The sequence below is a fragment of the Theropithecus gelada genome, chromosome 7b (assembly GCF_003255815.1).
Source record: "Theropithecus gelada isolate Dixy chromosome 7b, Tgel_1.0, whole genome shotgun sequence".
NCBI lineage: Eukaryota > Metazoa > Chordata > Mammalia > Primates > Cercopithecidae > Theropithecus > Theropithecus gelada.
This window is the reverse complement of record NC_037675.1, coordinates 76,505,180-76,525,900: the sequence shown is the minus strand read 5'-3', so window position 1 is coordinate 76,525,900 and position 20,721 is coordinate 76,505,180. Positions and strand designations below refer to the sequence as shown.

Genomic DNA, 20,721 nt, shown 5'->3' with positions numbered 1-20,721 from the left:
ATCATCTCTACTAAAAATACAAAAATTAGCTGGGCGTGGTGTCGTGGGCCTATAGTCCCAAGTCCCAGCTACTTGGGAGGCTGAGACAGGAGAATTGCTTGAATCCGCGAGGCGGAGGTTGCAGAGAGCCGAGATTGCGCCACTGCACTCCAGCCTGGGGGATACAGCGAGGTTCCATATCAAAATATATATATATATGGCCAGGTGCGGTGGCTCACACCTATAATCCCAGCACTTTGGGAGGCCAAGGTGGGCGGATCACCTGAGGTTGGGAATTCGAGACCAGCCTGACCAACATGGAGAAACCCTGTCTCTACTAGAAATACAAAATTAGCTAGATGTGGTGGTGCATGTCTGTAATCCCAGCTACTCAGGAGACAAAGGCAGGAGAATCGCTTGAACCCTGGAGGCGGTGGTTGCAGTGAGCTGAGATTGCACCATGGCACTCTAACCTGGGCAACAAGAGTGAAACTCTGTCTCAAAAAAATAAAAATAAATTAAAAATATAAAAATAAAGTCATGGAATTGGATGACATCACCTGGAATGCAGAGCAACTTTCCAGGACCAGGTCCTGGGGGACTCTAACATTTAGAAGACCCATTAAAGAAACCCTTGGAATCACTCTCTGGGTCAAAGAGTATGGCATGTGGCAAATATTACCAAATTGCTCTCCAAAGTGCTCTTTTGTATCCTCACAGAGCTCATCTTGTCTTAGCTATGTAAACACATACTCCATGTGGGGTTATATACATGAGTAGGTGGGAAAAACCAAGTCAGGAATCCTTGATGGCTTCTGCATGGAGCTGAGGAGTCTCAAGCCACACTGGAGGATTAGGCTGGTGCAAGGAGGTGTCAGGAAAGGGTCCAAGCACTCCCAACCACAGAATCACTCAGCAAGCTTGTTACAAATGCAGATTTTTCTTTTTTATTCTCTCTCTCTCTTTTTTTTTTTTTTTTTTAAAGACATGGTCCCACTCTGTCACCCAGGCTGGAGTGCAGCGATGTGATCTCGGTTCACTGCAACCTCTGCCTCCGAGGCTTAAGCAATCCTTCCACTTCAGCCTCCAGAGTAGCTGGGACTATAGGCATACACCACTATGTCCAGCTGATTATTGGTATTTCTTGTAGAGATAGGGTTTTGTCATGTCACCCAGGCTGGTCTGGAACTCCCGGACTCAAGCAGTCTGCCTGCCTTAGCCTCCCAAAGTGCTGGGATTATAAGCCCAGCCCAAATGCAAATTTTTAGTAAGAGCTTCTGATTCACCATCTGGGGTGAGGTGTGTTTTAAACATGCCCCCTCTTACACAAAGGAAAAGTTGAGAAACATACGGCTTAGGGATAGACTGGCAGAGGGTGTCTTCATGATATTTCTTCACCTCCAGAGGCTCCAGTGGCTCAGGAATCTTAGGTGGATTTGGCTGGGGAAGTTTCAGGATGACAGGATGGCAGAAGACTGCTGGCCAAAGATAAGCATTTACTGTAGTTATGGGACACTTTCCATTTGCTCTTCAATCCAAATGAGGCCTTTCTACCACGTAGATATAAAACGGTGTCCTTTTTTTTTTTTTTTTTTTTGATGGAGTCTTGCTCTGTCACCCAGGCTGGAGTGCAGTGGCGCAATCTCGGCTCACTGTAACCTCTGCCTCCTGGGTTCAAGCGAGTCTCCTGCCACAACCTCCCAAGTGGCTGAGATTACAGGTGTGAGCCACCACACCCAGCCAATTGTTGTATTTCTAGTTGAGATGGGGTTTCACCACGTTGGCCAGGCTGGTCTCGAACTCCTGACCTCACGTGAATTGCCTGCCTCAGCCTCCCAAAATGTTGGGATTACAGGCATGAGCTACTGCATCTGGTGCAATGGTAACTTCTTTTTTTTGTTTTTTGTTTTTTTTCTTGAGACAGAGTCTCGCCCTGTCGCCAGGCTGGAGTGCCGTGGCGCAATCTAGGCTCACTGCAACCTCCGCCTCCCAGGTTCAAGCAATTCCCCTGCCTTAGCCTCCTGAGTAGCTAGAACTACAGGCATGTGTCACCACGCCGGGCTAATTTTTTTGTATTTCAGTAGAGACGGGGTTTCACCATGTTGGCCAGGATAGTCTCGATCTCCTGACCTCGGGATCCACCTCCCTCAGCCTCCCAAAGTGCTGGGAATACAGTCATGAGCCACCACGCCGGGCCGGTAACTTCTTTAACACAGGTGCAGGTTTAAAAGTCTCGGTTCCATTCCACAGCATACAGAGGAGAATTGTGTTTTTGTTTGTTTGTTTCTGTGTCCTTACATAGAAACAAGCATGTATTTTCCAATTTTTTTTTAAGAAAGGATACACATGTTGTTGGTGACACTGAAACTGTACCTACACTTTAGATACATTATGGATTAAACAAATTTATGTGAAAACAGCTAAAGAATAATGGGAGAAATTTGCTGTTGGGCTTTCTAAGGTATCAGTCTTAAATTCATTGCACCATTATTTATTGTACCTAAGTGCTAGGCACTGTTTTAGGTTCAGAAGGTAAAACAGTGAAAAAATAGACAAAAATCCCTGCCCTCACAAAACAGACATTCTAGTTAGGGAGACAGACTAATAAACGCAATTCATAAGTAAAATGTATGCTTTCTTTGATAGTAATGAGTGCTGAGGGGAAAACTATAAAGGAGGGAAGAAAGACAGGAGGTGTTGGAGGATGGGGATAAGTGAGACTACAGGACAAGAAAGGCCTGGAAGCCGGGCACAGTGGCTCACACCTGTAATCCCAGCACTTTGTGGGCTGAGACGGGCAGATCTCAAGGTCAGGAGTTCAAGACTAGCCTGACCAACATGGTGAAACCCCGTTTCTTCTAAAAATACAAAAATTAGCTGGGCATGGTGGTATGCACCTGTAATCCCAGCTACTCAGGAGGCTGAGGCAGGAGAACCACTTGAACCCAGGAGGCATAGGTTGTGGTGAGCCAAGATCACACCACCACACTCTAGCCTGGGCAACAGAGCCAGACTTCATCTCAAAAAACAAAAGAAAGGACTTGAGAGCTGTGACACAGAAAAGTAACTGCTCTGCATCTGAGTTTCTTCATCTGTAAAATAAGGAATCATAGCATCTTCCCAAGGACAGCTCAGGCCCCCAGACAGCTTTTGTCACTTTTAAGCTCATGGGGTTTGGAGTACTGACAAAGATTCTCTCCTTGACCAAACTCTACCCAGGCTGTTCTGATCTGCCTTCTCAACTAGGCTCTGACTTTTGGACTTCCATGACTCTGCATTGTCCAGTTTTAGGAAGAATCCTGCTAAGTTAGTTTAGCCAGAATGTCCCCTTGCTCCCAATATTTCCTTTTAGTAATTTTCCATTCACTGACCCTGATTCTTGGCTGTAAATCCCTACTTTTCCTTGCATTTGGAATTGAGCCCGATCTCTCCCTCCTGCTACAAAATCCTATTGTCGTAGGCGCCTGTATTACCTATCTTGGCAGTACCCCTTGAATAAAGGTTTGCTCTGCAATTTTTTTTTTTTTTTTTTGAGAAGGAGTCTCGCTCTGTCATCCAGGCTAGAGGGCAGTGGTGTGATCTTGGCTCACTGCAACCTCTGCCTCCTGGGCTCAAACAATTCTCCTGTCTCAGCCTCCCAAGTAGCTGGGATTACAGGCATCCACCACCACGCCAGGCTAATTTTTTGTATTTTTAGTAGAGACAAGATTTCATCATGTTGGCTGGTTTTGAACTCCTGACCTCAAGTGATCTGCCTGCCTTGGCCTCCCAAAGTGCTAGGATTACAGGTGTGAGCCACTGTGTCTGGCCAGCTTTGCAGTTCTTTAACAAATATCATGAAGTATTTTTTTCTTTAACAGTATGATTCTTTGGCCTCTCAGAACCTCAGTTGCCTCATCTGTAAAATGAACAAATTGTCCAGACTATTTCACAGGGATTTTGAAAATGTCAAAGGACATCATTATGATATGTGAAAATATTTTAAATTGCATTATCTATTATGTAAATGTAAGATGGAAATTTAAAGAAAACACATACACAGTTTTTTCATGGGTTGCAGATCTCTTGCTATTGGTCAGCAGAGCCTCAGGAATGCAAGTAGACAATGAATTAGATAACTGCTTAAACTGATTCCCTGCATTGGCAGGGAAAAGGCCAATGCAAATTATCAGGATGCACTGTGTGGACTAGCAATCTTATCTTAGATCAGTGATACAACAATCAAATGAAATGTTCCTAAGTGGACACCTCATAAAATAATTATTGTATGGCATTTGTCAAAATTGTAAATGCTTTACAGCTTCTTTGTTTGTTCTTGTTTTGTTTGTGGGATTTCGTTTCTAGGAAAATAACTAAAAGGACTAAGTTTAAAAAAAAAACACCAATCGTGTACATTACTAAGGGCAGACAGTCCATCTTCTGGATATTTCTGAAGATGCTCAATAAACGTTAATCAAAGTAGGTAATGATTCCCAACATGGGCTACTGTGTCTTCCACGTTTATTTTCTACGCTTGATCTTAGCCAAAAGGCCAAGAAGCAATTCCATTTTCTTTCTTTCCTTCTTTTTTGAGACAAGTCTCGCTCCATCGCCCAGGCTGGAGTGCAGTGGCGCCATCTCGGCTCACTGTAACCTCTGCCTCCCGGGTTCGAGCAATTCTCTGCGTCAGCCTCCCAAGTGGCTGGGATTACAGGCGCCCGCCACCACGCCCGGCTAATTTTTTTGTATTTTTAGTAGAGATGGGGTTTCACCATCTTGGCCAGGCTGGTCTTGAACTCCTGACCTTGTGATCCAAAGTCACAAGGCCTCCCAAAGTGCTGGGATTACAGGCATGAGCCACCGTGCCCGGCCGTTTATTTTCATATATTCTTCAGCTCTGAATATTTGATAGCATCTCAGTAATAGTTTGTTAAATCAATAAACGTGTTGACATACATGCATAGTATAGTGTCTGGCACACAGTAGGTACTCCATTGAATGAATGTATGAATTATTACCATGTCAATTTGCTTGTCTATTTGCAATTGATCCCTAAAGTGTTTGTGAACTTACAAGACACACATATTCACTTTCCCTGACAACACTTATCTGCTAAACCCTTAACTATGTTCATCTGAGACTGGACCAAAACATGTTGTTTTATTCAATTTAAATACCAAATTCAAATTTGTTTTGAATATAGGTTAGAAGACATTCAATGTTTGCTAAAATAATAATAATAACAATAATAATAATAATAATAACACCATGTACATTCAGTTAGCCAGACAGTTAACTCCAGCCCAAATACCCTGCTCTGGGACATGAACTGGATGTCTGCCCGGCACACATTCATCAGGTAACCTCTACAACTTCTCTAAGGTACTGGTCCACACTCGCTAATAGCCAAGTTTAAATCTTTCCTCGAAATTTTCCTCTCTAGTGTCTCAATGCCCCAGGTGTCATCCAGGTGTCAAAGGCGCCGAGAGTGCCTTGCAACCCGCCTCAGCCTCGGAGACTCGGCCTTATTCCCCGCCCGCGCGCCCAGCCGGCCGGTGGGCGGGCCCAGCAAAGGGCCTTGTGGCTGTTTCCTATTGGGGCTTGGTTGCTATGGTGTCACTCGCCTTTAAACTCGTGGGTACATCTTTCGGAAGTTAAAGGAGAATTACTTCCAGGGCTGCCCATACTTGCCATGGCCGACTTAGTAGTCACTAAGTTCAACGAAAATAAAACTTTTGCAACAGTATTCTATTAAAGCTTCTTTAACCACTTAAGTTTGTGGTTTTGACATGGTACCTATCCCTTCTTCCCTTTTCAAAAGATTCGCTACAGATTCTTTCTCTATTTGCCAGACTCCAAAATGGCGCGGACGGCATCAGTAGGTCAGAGGTGAGTCACGTGGGTCCTCCCGGTTCCGGCGCGGTAGAGGCCTTGGGTGGTGAACGACTCTCCAGCACCATGTCTGGTTTGTCTGGCCCACCAGCCCGGCGTGGCAGTTGTCCGTTGGCGTTGCTGCTTTTGTTCCTGCTCTGCCCCAGCTTGGTCCTCGCCATCTCCTTCCATCTTCCCATTAACTCTCGCAAGTGCCTCCGTGAGGAGATCCACAAGGACCTGCTAGTGACTGGCGCGTACGAGATCTCCGACCAGTCTGGGGGCGCTGGCGGCCTGCGCAGCCACCTCAAGGTGCGGCACTGGGCGACATGGGGCCGGGAGGGAAGACTGCAGACTTAGGCGAGGGGAGGCCCGGGTTCGGGGGAGTCGGGCGGGCGGAGGCCCGTGAGTTGTTCTCGCCTCTTGGGAGCGCAAAGGACGTGCGGTGGAGCCCGCCCCCTCACCCCGCTGGTTGCCTTTCGCGGGGCGGGGCTGGGCACCAACGCCTGGGAACCCCAAGAAGGGCTGCGAGGCTTTGGCGGATGTGTGGTGACACCTGAGCTGGAGCGGTTGTTGTCAACGTCCTATACCAGTTTTGGTCTCAGATACCTTGAACCGTAACTTGGTTCTCCAAATAAGTGTTGGGATGTTGAATATTTATGGAAATTGGCATCATAAGATACCGCGATACCTGCAGGAAAGTAATGGAGACAAAGCTGTGATTAATAGAATGTTATTGAGCATCTGCTGTGTCAGTTACTGTGCTACTTTGCATATATTACCATTTGGTTCATGCACTATCCTATGAAGTAGATAGGTACTGTTAGCCCCATTTTACAAATGAGGAAACTGAGACTCAGGTAGAATAAACTAGTGTCACAGATGGAACAGATTCTTTTTTAAAAAATTATTATTATACTTTAAGTTCTAGGGTACATGTGCACAACGTGCAGGTTTGTTACATATGTATACATGTGCCATGTTGGTGTGCTGCACCCATTAATTCGTCATTTACATTAGGTATTTCTCCTAATGTTATCCCTCCCCCATCCCCCCACCCCACGACAGGCCCCGGTGTATGATGTTCCCCGTCCTGTGTCCAAGTGTTCTCATTGTTCAGTTCCCACCTATGAGTGAGAACATGCGGTGTTTGGTTTTCTGTCCTTGGGTTGGAATAGATTCTTACTTAGTTTGGTAGTTAAGTATGTTGAGGGAAAAGCGCTGCAACCTTATTCCTTCCTTGTTTTAAATTCGTAATTTCTGTAATTGATTAAAGTCTATTATTGGTTACAAAATGGTCTCAGTCTCTAGTCCTTTTTCTTTGGTATACCAGAATCTGGACTTGGCTACTTTTATGTAAATACCAACTGTGCTCTTGGATGGTGACAACTACTACCATAATACTAGTTTGGTCCCATTTTGTAGCTAAGAGTAGCCTGGCCTGGTCTTTGAGACATTAATATAATTTGATATCTGTCAGTATTTCGTTGTATTTTAGGTAATTTTATTCATTCACAATAAGCAAAGTGTCTTTTTTTATTTCTTTGTAACACAATGAGGCTTGCTTTTCTTATGCTAAATAGTAAGAAACATTTTTACTTTTTTTTTTTTTTTGAGACGGAGTCTCGCTCCGTCGTCCAGGCTGGAGTGCAGTGAAACGATCTCAGCTCACTGCAGCCTCTACCTCCTGGGTTCAAGCGATTCTCCTGCCTCAGCCTTCCGAGTAGCTGGGACTATAGGCACCCGCCACCACACCCAGCTAATTTTTGTGTTTTTAGTAGAGATGACGTTTCACCATGTTGGCCAGGATGGTCTCGATCTCTTGACCACGATGGTGATCCGCCCGCCTCGGCCTCCCAAAGTGCTGGAATTACAGCCGTGAGCCACTGCGCCTGGCGGCCTCGTTTTTACTTTTTAATAGAGTTTCAGATATAATAAGACCGTTACTTATGTTAAAGTAGTGGAACCCAGTAGTGTGGTAATACATGTAGTTTATTTCTACTTTATTTGGGAGAGATAAACTATTTTCAGGGCAATTAATCTGTGACCCATCCTTTTATTATTCTCTTTGGGTACCAAACATCTCTCTACCCAGGAAAATAGTGATGGCATGATTTTAGAAGCTTAGACATAGTGTTTCCCGGGTTGGAGATCATGCTTCCAATTCTTCAGAGGATGTTCATGGACTCAGGGAATTTCAGCAATGAAAGAGACCTTGCTCTAATCTCCACTGTTGCTGTCTGATTTGTTCTTATATTTTAAAGCCCTTCAGTGGCTCACTGTTGCTTATTGATAGTTTAAATTTCTCAGCATGCTTTGTTGTGCTCTTCATGATCTGTTTCTGAGCTATATGTGTGGTCACTTCCCACTTTGCATTCTACATGGAGCCACCCTGAACAGTACCCTGAACTCACCTATTTTCTGAACTGTTTTTGTTTATGCCTTGACCTACTTATTAGACTGTTAGTATTCTCAGGGTAGGAACTATTTTCAGATTCATCTTTTCAAGAATGCCAGGCATATTACCTTGCTTCTAGTAAGTACTCTAAATAACAGGAAATGTAGTTTAGCATGGCCTTATGGGAATTACATTGAATCTAGGGCTGGTGAAGGGACCTCAACAGCAGGACTTTAGGCCGGGCTTGGTGGCTCATGCCTGTAACCCTAACACTTTGGGAGGCCGAGGCAGGTGGATCACCTGAGGTCAGGAGTTCAAGACCAGCCTGGCCAACATGGTAAAACCCGGTCTCTACTAAAAATACAAAAATTAGCTGGGCATGGTGGCATGTGCCTGTAATCCCAGCTACCTGGGAGGCTGAGGCAGGATAATCACTAGAACCTGGGAGGCGGTGGCTGCAATGAGCTGAGACTGTGCCACTGCACTCCAGCCTGGACAACAGAACAAGACTCCATCTCAAAACAAAACCCAGCAGGACTTTGTGCATACACCCTAGCATTTTACCATCACTCAGTTGCTCTCCTGTGTCTGCTCTGTTCTTTTGCTACTAACCAGCTTAATGGAACTACAAGGGTCCTACAGCCAAATGCCAAATAGGTAATATAATTGAATAAATTGGACCAGGTATTTAAAAGAAACAACAGTGATGATAAATGGGAGAATAATTGGACGTAGTGGAAACTGTTATTAATTAGGGGTGACCAATACTCAGTTCTTGATGAGACTTGCCGTGCAAACATGTGGGCCCTTTTGCCACATGTGATTCTTCGGCCCACATGTGATTTGCTTCGCTTCTCTTCTGTTCTCTTCTCTTTTCTTCTTCTCTTCTCCTCTATTCTCCTCTCTTCTCCTCTTCTCCTCCCCCTCCTCTCCTCCCCTCCCCTCCCCTCCCTTCACCTCCCTTCACCTCCCTTCTCATTCCGCCTCCCAGACTGGAGTGCAGTGGCACCATCACAGGCTCACTGCAGCCTCGACCTCCCCAGGGCCCAGGTGATCCTCCTACTTCAGCCTCCTGAGTAACTGGGATTACAGGCACATGCCACCGTGCCCGGCTAGTTTTCATAATTTTTTTGCAGAAATGGAGTTTCACCATGTTACCCAGGCTGGTCTCGAACTCCTGGATTCAAGTAATCCACCCACCGCAGCCTCCCAAAGTGCTAGGATTACAGGCATGAGCCATTGCACCCAGCCCACATCTGATTTTTCATATGAAATAGGAACACCAGATTTTGATGCGAAAGCTCCTGACTTAAATTTCACCAACCAGGTTTCAGCGCTGTAGAGCGTGGGTGCTCCCGGCTCACCTGAGGGCCATGGATCTTTGTTCTCACTACTGCTTTGCCACTGCATTTCCCTCAGTAAAATGGTTTGGCCCCCTAAAAATAAAAAAAATTCACCAGCCAGTTCAGATTGGTTTCGGCATTGATTTGTTTTCAGGGTTATAGAGAATAGTATAGTGAGTTCACCTTTCTACCCTTTACTTAGATTCAGCAGTTATCAGGATCTTTCCACACATGTCATCTTAACTGCTTCCACCATATCATTTCATGCTAAATTGTATTAAAGTAAATCCCAGATGTCATGTATTTCCGTCCTGCCTACGTCAGCATGCATCTCTTTAAAAATATAAACCACAGTGTTATGTGGCTAATCACACCTCACAAAATGAACAATGATGGCCAGGCATAGTGGCTCATGCCTGTGATCCCAGCACTTTGGGGGGCCGAGGCGGGCGAATCACAAGGTCAGGAGTTCGAGACCAGCCTGACCAACACGGTGAAACCCCATCTCTACTGAAAATAAAAAATTAGCTGGGCGTGATGGCACACATCCGTAATCCCAGCTGCTCGAGGCTGAGGCAGGAGAATTGCTTGAACCTGGGAGGCGGAGGTTGCAGTGAGCTAAGATGTGCCACTGCATTCCTACCTGGGCTACAGAGTGAGACTGTGTCTCAAAAAAAAAAAAAAAAAGAACAATGATTCCTTAATATCCTTAATACCCAGTCCATATAGTATGATCCCACTTGTCTCAAAAATATCTTTTGAAAGTTAATTAGTCTCTTCCAAGTGTCTAATCTAGAGCAATCTCCTCTTCCTCTCATCTCCTTTCTTACGCTTGCAATTGAATTGTTGGAGTCAATTGCTCTTAAAAGAATGTACAGCATTTTGGAGTTGTCTGTTTGCTTCCTGGAGGTGTCTTTTAACCAGTCCTTCCCTGTACTTTTTGTAAAAGGAATCAGCTGTAAAGATGTAACCAGAGGTACAGCAAACCACCATGGCACATGTGTACCTATGTAACAAACCTGCACGTTCTGCACATGTACCCCCTGCCCAGAACTTAGTGTTTTAAAAAAAAAAAAAAAGATGTAACCAGATTCAGGTTTATCTTTTTGTCAAGAGTGTCACTGCAGGAACACACAGTACTTTTTGTGCCCCTGATTGCAGCTGCTAAGATTGATAAGTGGATTAAGGTGTGTCTTAGTGTCCTGTTGCTGTAACAAATTACCGCAGATTTGTGGCCTAAAACATCAGGGATTTGTCTTAATCATTCTGAAGGTCAGAAGTCTTAAAATCAAGGTTTTGGCAGAGCCATGTTTCTTCTGAAGACTTTCATAGTGGGATGGGGATCAGTTTTCTTGCCCTTTCTAGCTTCTAGAGGCCACTTGTATTCTTTGATTCACATCTCCTTGCTCCATCTTTAAAGCCAGGCTGGTCGCGGTGGCTCTCGCCTATAATCCCAACATTTTGGGAGGCCATGGCAGGCGAGTCACTGAAGGGTAGGAGTTTGAGACCAGCCTGGCCAACGTGGTGAAACCCTGTCTTCACCAAACATACAAAAATTAGCTGGTCATGGTGGTGCACACCTGTAATCCCGGCTACTCAGGAGACCGAGGCAGGAGAATCGTTTGAACCTGGGAGGCAGAGATTGTAGTGAGCCGAGATCGTGCCACAGCACTCCAGCCTGGGTGACAGAGCCATACTCTGTCTCAAAAAAAAAAAAAAAAAATTAAAGCCAGTAGCATAGTATCTTTAACTTTCTCCCTCTCCTTCCCTTTTCCATCCTCTGCTTTGTTCCTCACCACCCCTTCTCCCTCTCTTCCTCCCTCCCTCCCCGGCTATTATCATCTCATCTCATTCTCTTATTCACCTGCCTCCCTTGCTCTCTTATAAGGACCCTTGTGATAATCTTCTCCACCTCAAGACCCTTAATCTGATTTAATCACATCTGCACAATCCCTTTTGCCATGTGAGATAACACATTCATGGGTTCTAGGAATTAGGATGTGGACATCTTTGTGTGGGGGAGGCATTTTTCTCCCTGGTAATAGCCTGAAGCCTTCATTGTAAAGTTTCCCATTAACCTTTCACTTGGGAATCTGCTGATGACTACTGTGTGAATTTATTATTTCATTAAGGTTGTGAAATGATGATTTTCTAATTCTGTTACTCCTTCCATATTTATTAGCTGAAATTATTCTTAAGGAATTAATATCATCTGATTACCCTAAAATTTATCATTCATTGTTGGTAGGATAAATGCAGAATTTATTCTAATTGATAATTGTCAGAGTAAGAGATTGTTGCCCTTGTCATTTTCATTGTTGTCCAAGAGTTTTTGGGTTTTTTTAAAAGTATTTTACTGAACTCTTTTTAATTGTTTGTTTCAACTTTTAGAGTCATTGTGTTTTAGGCAGTTGTTTCCATTCCATGCATGCTGACGTAGAGACTAGATCTGAAGTAAGATAGATTTGGTTCAGATCCCAGCAGCTCCACCACTTAAAGGGTATGTGGGTCTTGCAAGGATTACTTAGCCCTTCTTCTCTGGTCCTGTTTCTGTAATACAGGAATCGTAGAGCTCATAAACTTGTTAGAAGGACTGATTGAGATGGGTGAGGTTTTCATTGTGCAGGGCCCATTATGGTGCTCCATAGATGTTAGTACTCTTTTCTTTCTTCTGTATCGAATGAAAATTGAATTACTCCTCAGAGCCCCTCGTGCTATATGTCATTGAAATAACTAGATATGGAGTATTTTAATGAGAGGAATTATGAGTAGTTTGTTTGTGATTCTTTCATTCATTCAACAAATATTTATTTAATATTTAGTATGTGTCAGACCTGGCTGAGAATATGGGGATAAACAGGGGGCAAGGTGCTTGAGCTCTCGTGGGGAACAAAGACAAAAGACAAGTTAAAAGAATAGAATTTCAGGTAGTGATGAGCACTATAATGAAAGTTCAGGCACTAGGGAGCAGGGGGTGACTGATGGGTTAAAGGGTGTTTGAGTGGTCAGGGGAGGCCTTTCTCAAGAGAGAGAGAGAAATGGATTGAAATGATGGGTGGTCCTCTCCTGCAAAGATTTCTACTTCAGGCCTATGTTGAGATGTATTTTGTGTTAAGATTTCCAAACTGAGTTTATTCCATACTTTCCTACTCATTTCACAAAGTGAGGCTAAATCAAGCTAACTAGTGTCAGGTATAAAGACTTCGTTCCACATAATTGAAGCAGGAAGTATCAACTCATCATTTACAGTGAATGTAGAAGTTTCCCCCATTACTTCAGGTCCATAATAAAAGCCTGTTGTAGGGACTCAAAAATTTGGGTAATATTTTTATTATTATTTTGCTCTGGCTGGAGTGCAATGGCATGATCATAGCTCGCTGCAATCTTAAACTCCTGGCCTCAAGTGATCCTCCCACCTCTACCTCCCAAAGCACTGAGATTATAGGCGTGAACCCCTGCACCTGGCTGAAAATTTGGATCTTATACCCAGTTATGATTTCGGTCCTTCCCAACTAGCTTGTAGATAAGAAAGCCAAACAGATCCCTTAAAGAGTTCAGCCTTGAGTGATAGGCCTACCACAACTCAAGCCTAAAAATTATGAAGAAGTAACTCGGCAGTTGGGAAACTATTGGCTTATAACTTCTTTTTTCCCTCACCAAAAACTGTATGAAAAGATACTACAGGCCAGGCATGAGGAGAGGGAGGAGAGAGAGAGGAGGGAGTAGAGAAGGGCGGTGGTGGGGTGGAGGGTGCGGAGGAGAAAGAGAGAGAGGCAGAGGGGAGAAGAGGCAGGGGAGGGAGGAAGGAAGGAAAAGATGGTATATATGCTATAGTTTTCAGATTATTTTGTTTGGAATTACTGTATTTCAGCTTTTTTATTACTGGTATTTGTACTGAGGTCTGTACTGTGCTGACAAGGAGAAACAGTAGGATGCTTCGGCTGGGTGCGGTGGCTCACACCTGTAATCCCAGCACTTTGGGAAGCCGAGGTGGGTGGATCACGAGGTCGGGAGAATGAGACCATCCTGGCCAACAGGGTAAAACTCTGTCTCTACTAAAAATACAAAAATTAGCCAGGCGTGGTGGTGTGCGCCTGTAGTCCCAGCTACTCAGGAGGCTGAGGCAGGAGAGTTGCTTGTACCTGGGAGGCGAAGGTTGCAGTGAGCCGAGATCACGCCACTGCACTTCCAGCCTGGGCGACAGAGTGAGACTCCGTCTCAAAAAAAAAAAAAAAAAAGGAATAGGATGCATGTTGCTCTGTCATCAAAATGAACCATCCTTTTTATCAATAACGATCCATGAACCCTTACTTACGCCAGACTTTTTCTGTAGGGAAAAATATGGCCCTTTTAGCGTGAATTTAATGTGACTATTGTCCACTGGGTTAGAAACAGGTCAATAAATAGATGGTTCAGTACAGAAGGCTAATTGGTACATTAACATTTAATAATATAAATCGAATTTCTTTTTGTACTACATACAAAGTTCCTAGCTTTTAATTATAACTTGACCTTGTGCTTCCTTCTCCATAAAAGTTAAAGGATACATTACTTCATTTAAATCTCTCTTATTCAGTAAACAGTTGTCTATAGCCTTCTCTGTTTTGAACTGATCTAGAGAAGGGGGCTGCTTCCAGTTTGGAATTCCTACACCATATCTTTATGCTGACTTCTGAAGACTGAGTCTGGTTTCTAGGAAAGTGGAACAAATATGTAAAGGTAACCTAGTAGGGATGCAGTGACTTCTATGCTGTTTCTTGTGTGAATTGCTGACTGGTAGTTTGATCCTAAGCCATTGCCCCCATACGCATATACAGTTTGGCAGCCTGGACAGTAGAGCCCTCTGTGAGATCAGCCAGCTGGCCACAGACCCGAACTTGGGCTCCCAAACAAGTCTCCGACTTGAGGGAGGTTGATGTCATCTGCTTTATCCTGTGCTCCCAACCTCATTGTTCAACATAAAATGTGGGAAATCAAGGGACTAGTTGTTAAGAAAGAACAAGGCTTTGTTTGTGCCCGTAATAAAAGGGTCACGCTGGAGGTTTTTACCGTAAATAACTTTGGAACAGTATGAAAAAAAACATTTGATCTGGCTTCACCCCCGCAGTAGTATTGTTAGGGCAGCAACTGGTCTTTCGTTCTCATTCCCCTCCTTTCCTCCCTCTTTCTCCCCTTTTCTCCTCCCCTCCACTCCTCCCCCAAGTCAAGCATGACGTATTGCCTGTGTTAACTTAATGTAGCAAATGCTGATAGAAGCAGGAAGAGAGCATCTATCCATTATCATGCCAGTGCCTGGAAATTTGCTATTTCTGGTTTTCAGCACTTCTAGAAAAAGCCTCCCAGTCTCGATCATATTTTAGCTTAAGCAATACTTATGTACTATGTTATACTATCAGTGAACTGTACTAGAAATTTGAAAGAATTTAGTGTTGCCAAGTGCTGCTTGGGGTAAGTTTGACTTTGTTCTGGGTAAAATCTAGATGTGATCCTTTTATTTCAGGAATATACTTGATAGACTTTGTACATGCTTTTTTTTTTTTTTTTTTTTTTTTTTGAGACGGAGTCTCGCGCTGTGTCACCCAGGCTGGAGTGCAGTGGCGCGATCTCGGCTCACTGCAAGCTCCGCCTCCCAGGTTCAGGCCATTCTCCTGCCTCAGCCTCCACGTAGCTGGGACTACAGGCGCCCGCCACCACGCCCGGCTAGTTTTTTGTATTTTTAGTAGAGACGGGGTTTCACCATGTTAGCCAGGATGGTCTCGATCTCCTGACCTCGTGATCCGCCCGCCTCGGCCTCCCAAAGTGCTGGGATTACAGGCTTGAGCCACCGCGCCCGGCCTGTACATGCTTTTGTTTAAAAGATCAGCTTAAATTCATTTTATGCCCATTAAATATAGCACCTAAGCCATCAGAGTTTATGTTTTTCGTTTTTGAGATACAGTGGTCCCTTTTGAAAGTGTTTCTGAAGCTGGACGCGGTGGCTCACGCCTGTAATCCCAACACTTTGGGAGGCTGAGGCGGGAGGATCATGAGGTCAGGAGTTCAAGACCAGCCTGGCCAACATGGTGAAACCCCGTATCTACTAAAAATATGAAAATTAGCCATGCGTGGTGGTGTCCGCCTGTATTGCCAGCTACTCGGGAGGCTGAGACAGGAGAATCGCTTGAACCTGGGAGGCAGAGGTTGTGGTGAGCCAAGATCACGCCACTGCATTCCAGCCTGGGTAACAGAGCGAGACTGTCTGAAAAAAAGAAAAGAAAAGAAAAAGAAAGTGTTTCTGGTACTATTTTTCTATCTAAAACCATAGCATCTTTAATGAGCTGGTGTTCTTTCTGCTTTTTTATATCTTAGGGGAATAGACCCTTTGGCTCAGTATTCACTTGTGAATTTTTATGAAGTGAAGAGTAGAGATAATTATATATGCAGCCTCAATCCTCTTTTTCCCCCCATATCTAATGTTGGATTCTTCATGTAGTTTATTCCTTATTAAGTTAAAAACCACATACAGGAAAAGCTGGCATCATCTTGGATTCCTTACTGTCTCTTTTTATCAGCTAAAAGTATCAAACATCTGCTTTGTTAGGCATTTTGTATCCTTTCATTTTCTAAATCTTGCTGCTGCTTCCTTGAGAGTGTACCTGACTACCCCTTTCTCTTTGTTTCCATGCAATAGCCATTTGGGCCCTAATCATCCCTGGATTTAGTGAACATAGCATAATTTATCTAGTTTGCCATCCATTAGTACTCTTAGGTTAGAAAATACGGTTAATGGGCCAGGCACGGTGGCTCAAGCCTGTAATTCCAGCACTTTGGGAGGCTGAGGCGGGCAGATCACGAGGTCAGGAGATGGAAACCATCCTGGCTAACGATGTGAAACCCCGTCTCTACTAAAAATACAAAAAATTAGCCGGGCATGGTGGCGGGTGCCTGTAGTCCAGCTACTCGGGAGGCTGAGGCAGGAGAATGGCGTGAACCCAGGAGGCGGAGTTTGCAGTGAGCCGAGATCGTCCAGTTCACTCCAGCCTGGGTGACAGAGCGAGACTCCATCTCAAAAAAAAAAACAAAAACAAACAAACAAAAAACCAGAAAATATGGTTAATGGGCCAGACGTGGTGGCTTACGTCTGTAATCCTAGCACTTTGGGAGTCCGAGGCAGGCGGATCACAAGGTCAGGAGTTCGAGACCAGCCTGGCCAACATGGTAAAACCCTGTCTCTACTAAAAATAAAATATTAGCCGGGCCTGGTGGCATGTACCTGTAGTCCCGGCTACTCGGGGAGGCTGAGGCAGGAGAATCGCTTGAACCCAGGAGACGGAGGTTGCAGTGAGCTGAGATCGTGCCACTGCACTCCAACCTGAGCAACAGTGCAAGTCTCCATCTAAAAAAAAAAAAAAATTGCCTGGGCATGGTGGCACGCATCTGTAGTCCCACCTACTGTGGAGGCTGAGGCACAAGAATTGCTTGAACCCAGGAGGCAGAGGTTGCAGGGAGCCGAGATAGTGCCACTTTACTCCAGTCTTTACGACAGAGCGAAACTCTGTCTCAAAAGAAAATGGGAAGAAAATATGGTTAATGATCTAAATATTTATGGAGTTCTGAGTTATCACCAACAAACAGTTATAACAATAATATAACACCTCTCGAATGCCTGCTATGTGACAAACACTGTTCCAGGCAGTTTACCTGTATAACATTTAATCCTCACAGTAGCTGGGCATGGTGGTATGTCCTTGTAATCCCGGCTACTCAGGAGGCTGACACCAGAGGATCTCTTGAGCCCAGGAGTACACGACCAGCTGGGCAACACAGTGAGACCCTACTAAAAAAAAAAAAATCCTCACAATAACCGTATGATGTATGTACAACTGTTGTCCTTATTTTACAAATGAGGTAGAGGAGTTAAGGAACATGCCCAAGTGTTCACAGCTGGTAAACGGCATGCCTGTGATTTGAGCACAGACCAGAAAGTCTGACTCTAGAACCTTCCATCTTAAAAGTACTATGTTGTACGGTCTCTGAGAGAGAGAAAAGGCTAGATATTCCTGTTTCCGTTCTTTTTTTTTTTTTGAGACGGAGTCTCACTCTGTCACCCAGGCTGGAGTGCAGTGGCGCGATCTCGGCTCACTGCAACCTCTGCCTCCTGGGTTCAAGTGACTCTGCTGTCCCAGCTGCCTGAGTAGCTGGGACTACAGGCGCGTGCCACCATGCTTGGCTAGTTTTTGTATATTTAGTAGAGACGGGGTTTCACTGTGTTAGCTAGGATGGTCTCGAACTCCTGACCTCAAGTGATCTGCCCGCCTCGGCGTCCCAAAGTACTGGGATTACAGGCGTGAATTACTGCGCCTTGCCTGTGAGTTTTTTGTTTGTGTGTCTGTTTTGAGACTGGGTCTTGCTCTGTCACCCAGGCTGAAGTGCAATGACATGATCACAACTCACTGCAGCCTTGACCTCCTGGGATCAGGCAGTCCTCCTGCCTCAGCCTTCTGAGTAGCTGGGACCACACCCAACTAATTTTTTTTTTTTTTTTTTAATTATTTGTAGAGGCAGGGTCTTCCTGTGTTGCCCAGGCTGGTCTCAAATTCCTAGACTCAAGTGATCCTCTCCCTTTGGCCTCCTAAAGTGCTGGGATTACAAGGTGTGAGCCAGTGGGCCTGGCGGACCTCGTGTGTTTTGAGGACCCTGGCCAAGTATTTTGTAGGATGCCCTCTATTGAGCATTTGTCAGATGTTTTTCTCACGATAAGCTGAGGTTATGGGTTTTGGGGAGGAAGACCATAGAGATAAAGTGTCATTTTTTTTTTCTTGTCAAAACCATGATTCACTTGTAAAGTGTCATTTTCATCACATGGTATCAGCATGATTTGTCACCGCTGATACTGCTGCTGATCATTTGGATGAATTAGTGTTTGTCAGGTTTCTTCACTATACAATTATTCTTTTCTTTCCTTTTTTCCCCCTTAATGATGTTTTGGTCAGTCCACTACAGAGTTACTCTTTTTTCCCCCTTTCTATACTGTGTTCTTTAGAAGGAAGTCACTTTATGTAGCCCACACTTAAGGAGTGGGGAATTATGCTTCACACTCCTTACGGGTGCCTACATAATTTGTTTGAGAATCTTCACGGAAGATTTGTCTCTCTTCCTTATTTATTTATTTAATCAATCATTTATATGTAAGTGTAGATTCATGGATGTTTACTGTGTACTTTGGATTATAAATCAGTACTGTATTTTATTGCCCTAATTGTTTCAGCTTTAGCTGTTGGGAGCTCTTTAGGCTCCTGTTTCCCTTTGACATACCCTCATTCTTGTATTTTTTGGATTTTGATTTTTGTTTGTTTGTTTGTTTTGAGATGGGGGCTCGCTCTGTCACCCATGCTGGAGTGCAGTGGCACAATCTCCTCCCACTGCAACCTCTGCCTCCCGGGTTCAAGTGATTCTCATGCCTCAGCTTCCCAAGTAGCTGCAATTACAGGTGCGTGCCACCATACCTGGCTAATTTTTGTATTTTTAATAGAGATGGGGTACCTCCATGTTGGCCAGGCTGGTCTTGAACTCCTGACCTTAAATGATCTGCCCCCCCTCGACCTCTGGTTTTTGTTTTTGAGCACTTTCTTACTTTCTGGCACTATAAGATGCTCCAGGCTCATTTTGTACATTTCCTTCCTCAGTCTTAGGATCATTTATCCAAGGAGCCCTGGTTGCTTTTATTGGAGAAGGGAATTAAGTCTGGGTGGATAGTGTTATTTTTAAGGCATCTTTTTCTGGTACTGTTTTTTTTTTTTCTTTTTAAACTCAGTCGTGCTAGCAAGTGGCCAAAAGTAGTCCCATCCTTCCTGCAACTCTAGAGTAAGGCTGGAATTCTGTGAGCAGCCAGAGTGGGCTAGGATGGGGAGAAATGTAGTGCTTAGGGGCAGGGCAGAGAACCAGGTCTCACCTCTGCATTAGATCAGGTCATTCATTGTTAGGGAGGTTCACTAAAAGAACTCATTTGAACTGTGCTTGTATCTTTAGCGAGATCATGGTTGAAAATGAAGTCTGTTAGTTACAGTCCTTCTACAAGGACCTTCCTGATAAATGGTTGTTCGTGGTTACTTCCAGGAAAATTGTCCCTGAGATAAATTTGTGAGCTTTCATCAGAAAACAAATGATGTCTCTTTAGTCTTTTAATTTTGGCTTCCAGAAAGCTTAGAACCAAATTTATTATACAGTTATCATTTGCTCAATTCAGGTTATTGATAAGACTTATTTCTTCCCTCAGGTGAACTCTATTCATTTTATTCCTAATTGCCTTATTGACCTAAGCTACTTATAGATCCTTTTAAAGTTTTATTTTGAATGTTTGGTAAAGGAATGAGAGCAATTTTAGTAGCAGGACCTGCTCAAAAATCTGTTTCCAGCCACTGCCTAGCATGGTCCAAGAAAATCCAATTTTAAATGAGTTTATCTTCCCAGTTACCTGTTTTCTCACTTCTCACAGGCTCAGTGTGAGTATTCACATATTCTTGACATCACCTACTCTGCATATAAAATTAACACTTTTTTTTTTTTTTTTTTTTTGAGATGGAGTCTAGCTTTGTCACCCAGGCTGGAGTGCAGTGGCACGATCTTGGCTCACTGCAACCTCCGCCTCCCAGGTTCAAGCGATTCTCCTGCCTCAGCCTTCTGAGCAGCTGGGATTACACGCACCTGCCACCATGCCTGGCTAATTTTTTATTTTTAGCAGAGACAGGATTTTGCCATGTTGGTCAAGCTGGTCTCAAACTCCTGACCTCAAATGACCCGCCTGCCTTGGCCTCCCGAAGTGCTGGGATTACAGATGTGAGCCACCATGCCCATCCCCCCTACTTTTTAAGTTGTGAACTTTGGTTTACTTTTCTTCAGAAGGTGACATCTAGAAACAGATCTTTATTCCCATTCCTTGATGTCACATGGGCAAATTTTATAGCTTGGTATTACCTTTGTTTAATTAAAGAACTTTATGATTATTATTATAAGTATCTATTGTTAAAAGGGAAGAAAATAATCCTTTTAAGGTCTTGCTGTTATAGTAGGTAAAAGTAGCAGTTATTGATTCACCAAGGTGGTTCTCTAGGACAGTTTACGAAGAAAAACCTCTCAATTCTTGAGAAACCAGATGGCCTTTTAAGGTGATCT

General features: G+C 44.1%; 1 protein-coding gene across 3 annotated transcripts in view; it reads left to right on the top strand.

Annotated features, from left to right (window-relative positions):
• Positions 1 to 5,849: 5,849 nt before the first annotated feature.
• The window catches only part of TMED10 (transmembrane p24 trafficking protein 10), a 39,458-nt gene continuing 24,586 nt past the window's right edge, over positions 5,850 to 20,721 (top strand). For 2 of the 3 annotated variants that reach the window (XM_025392231.1, XM_025392232.1), the window contains exon 1: positions 5,873 to 6,141. In XM_025392231.1, coding sequence (XP_025248016.1) covers positions 5,917 to 6,141 — 225 coding nt within the window. In that variant the 5' untranslated portion in view covers positions 5,873 to 5,916. Of the gene's footprint in view, positions 6,142 to 20,721 lie in introns of all 3 variants that reach the window. The other variant, XM_025392230.1, reaches the window with a different exon arrangement.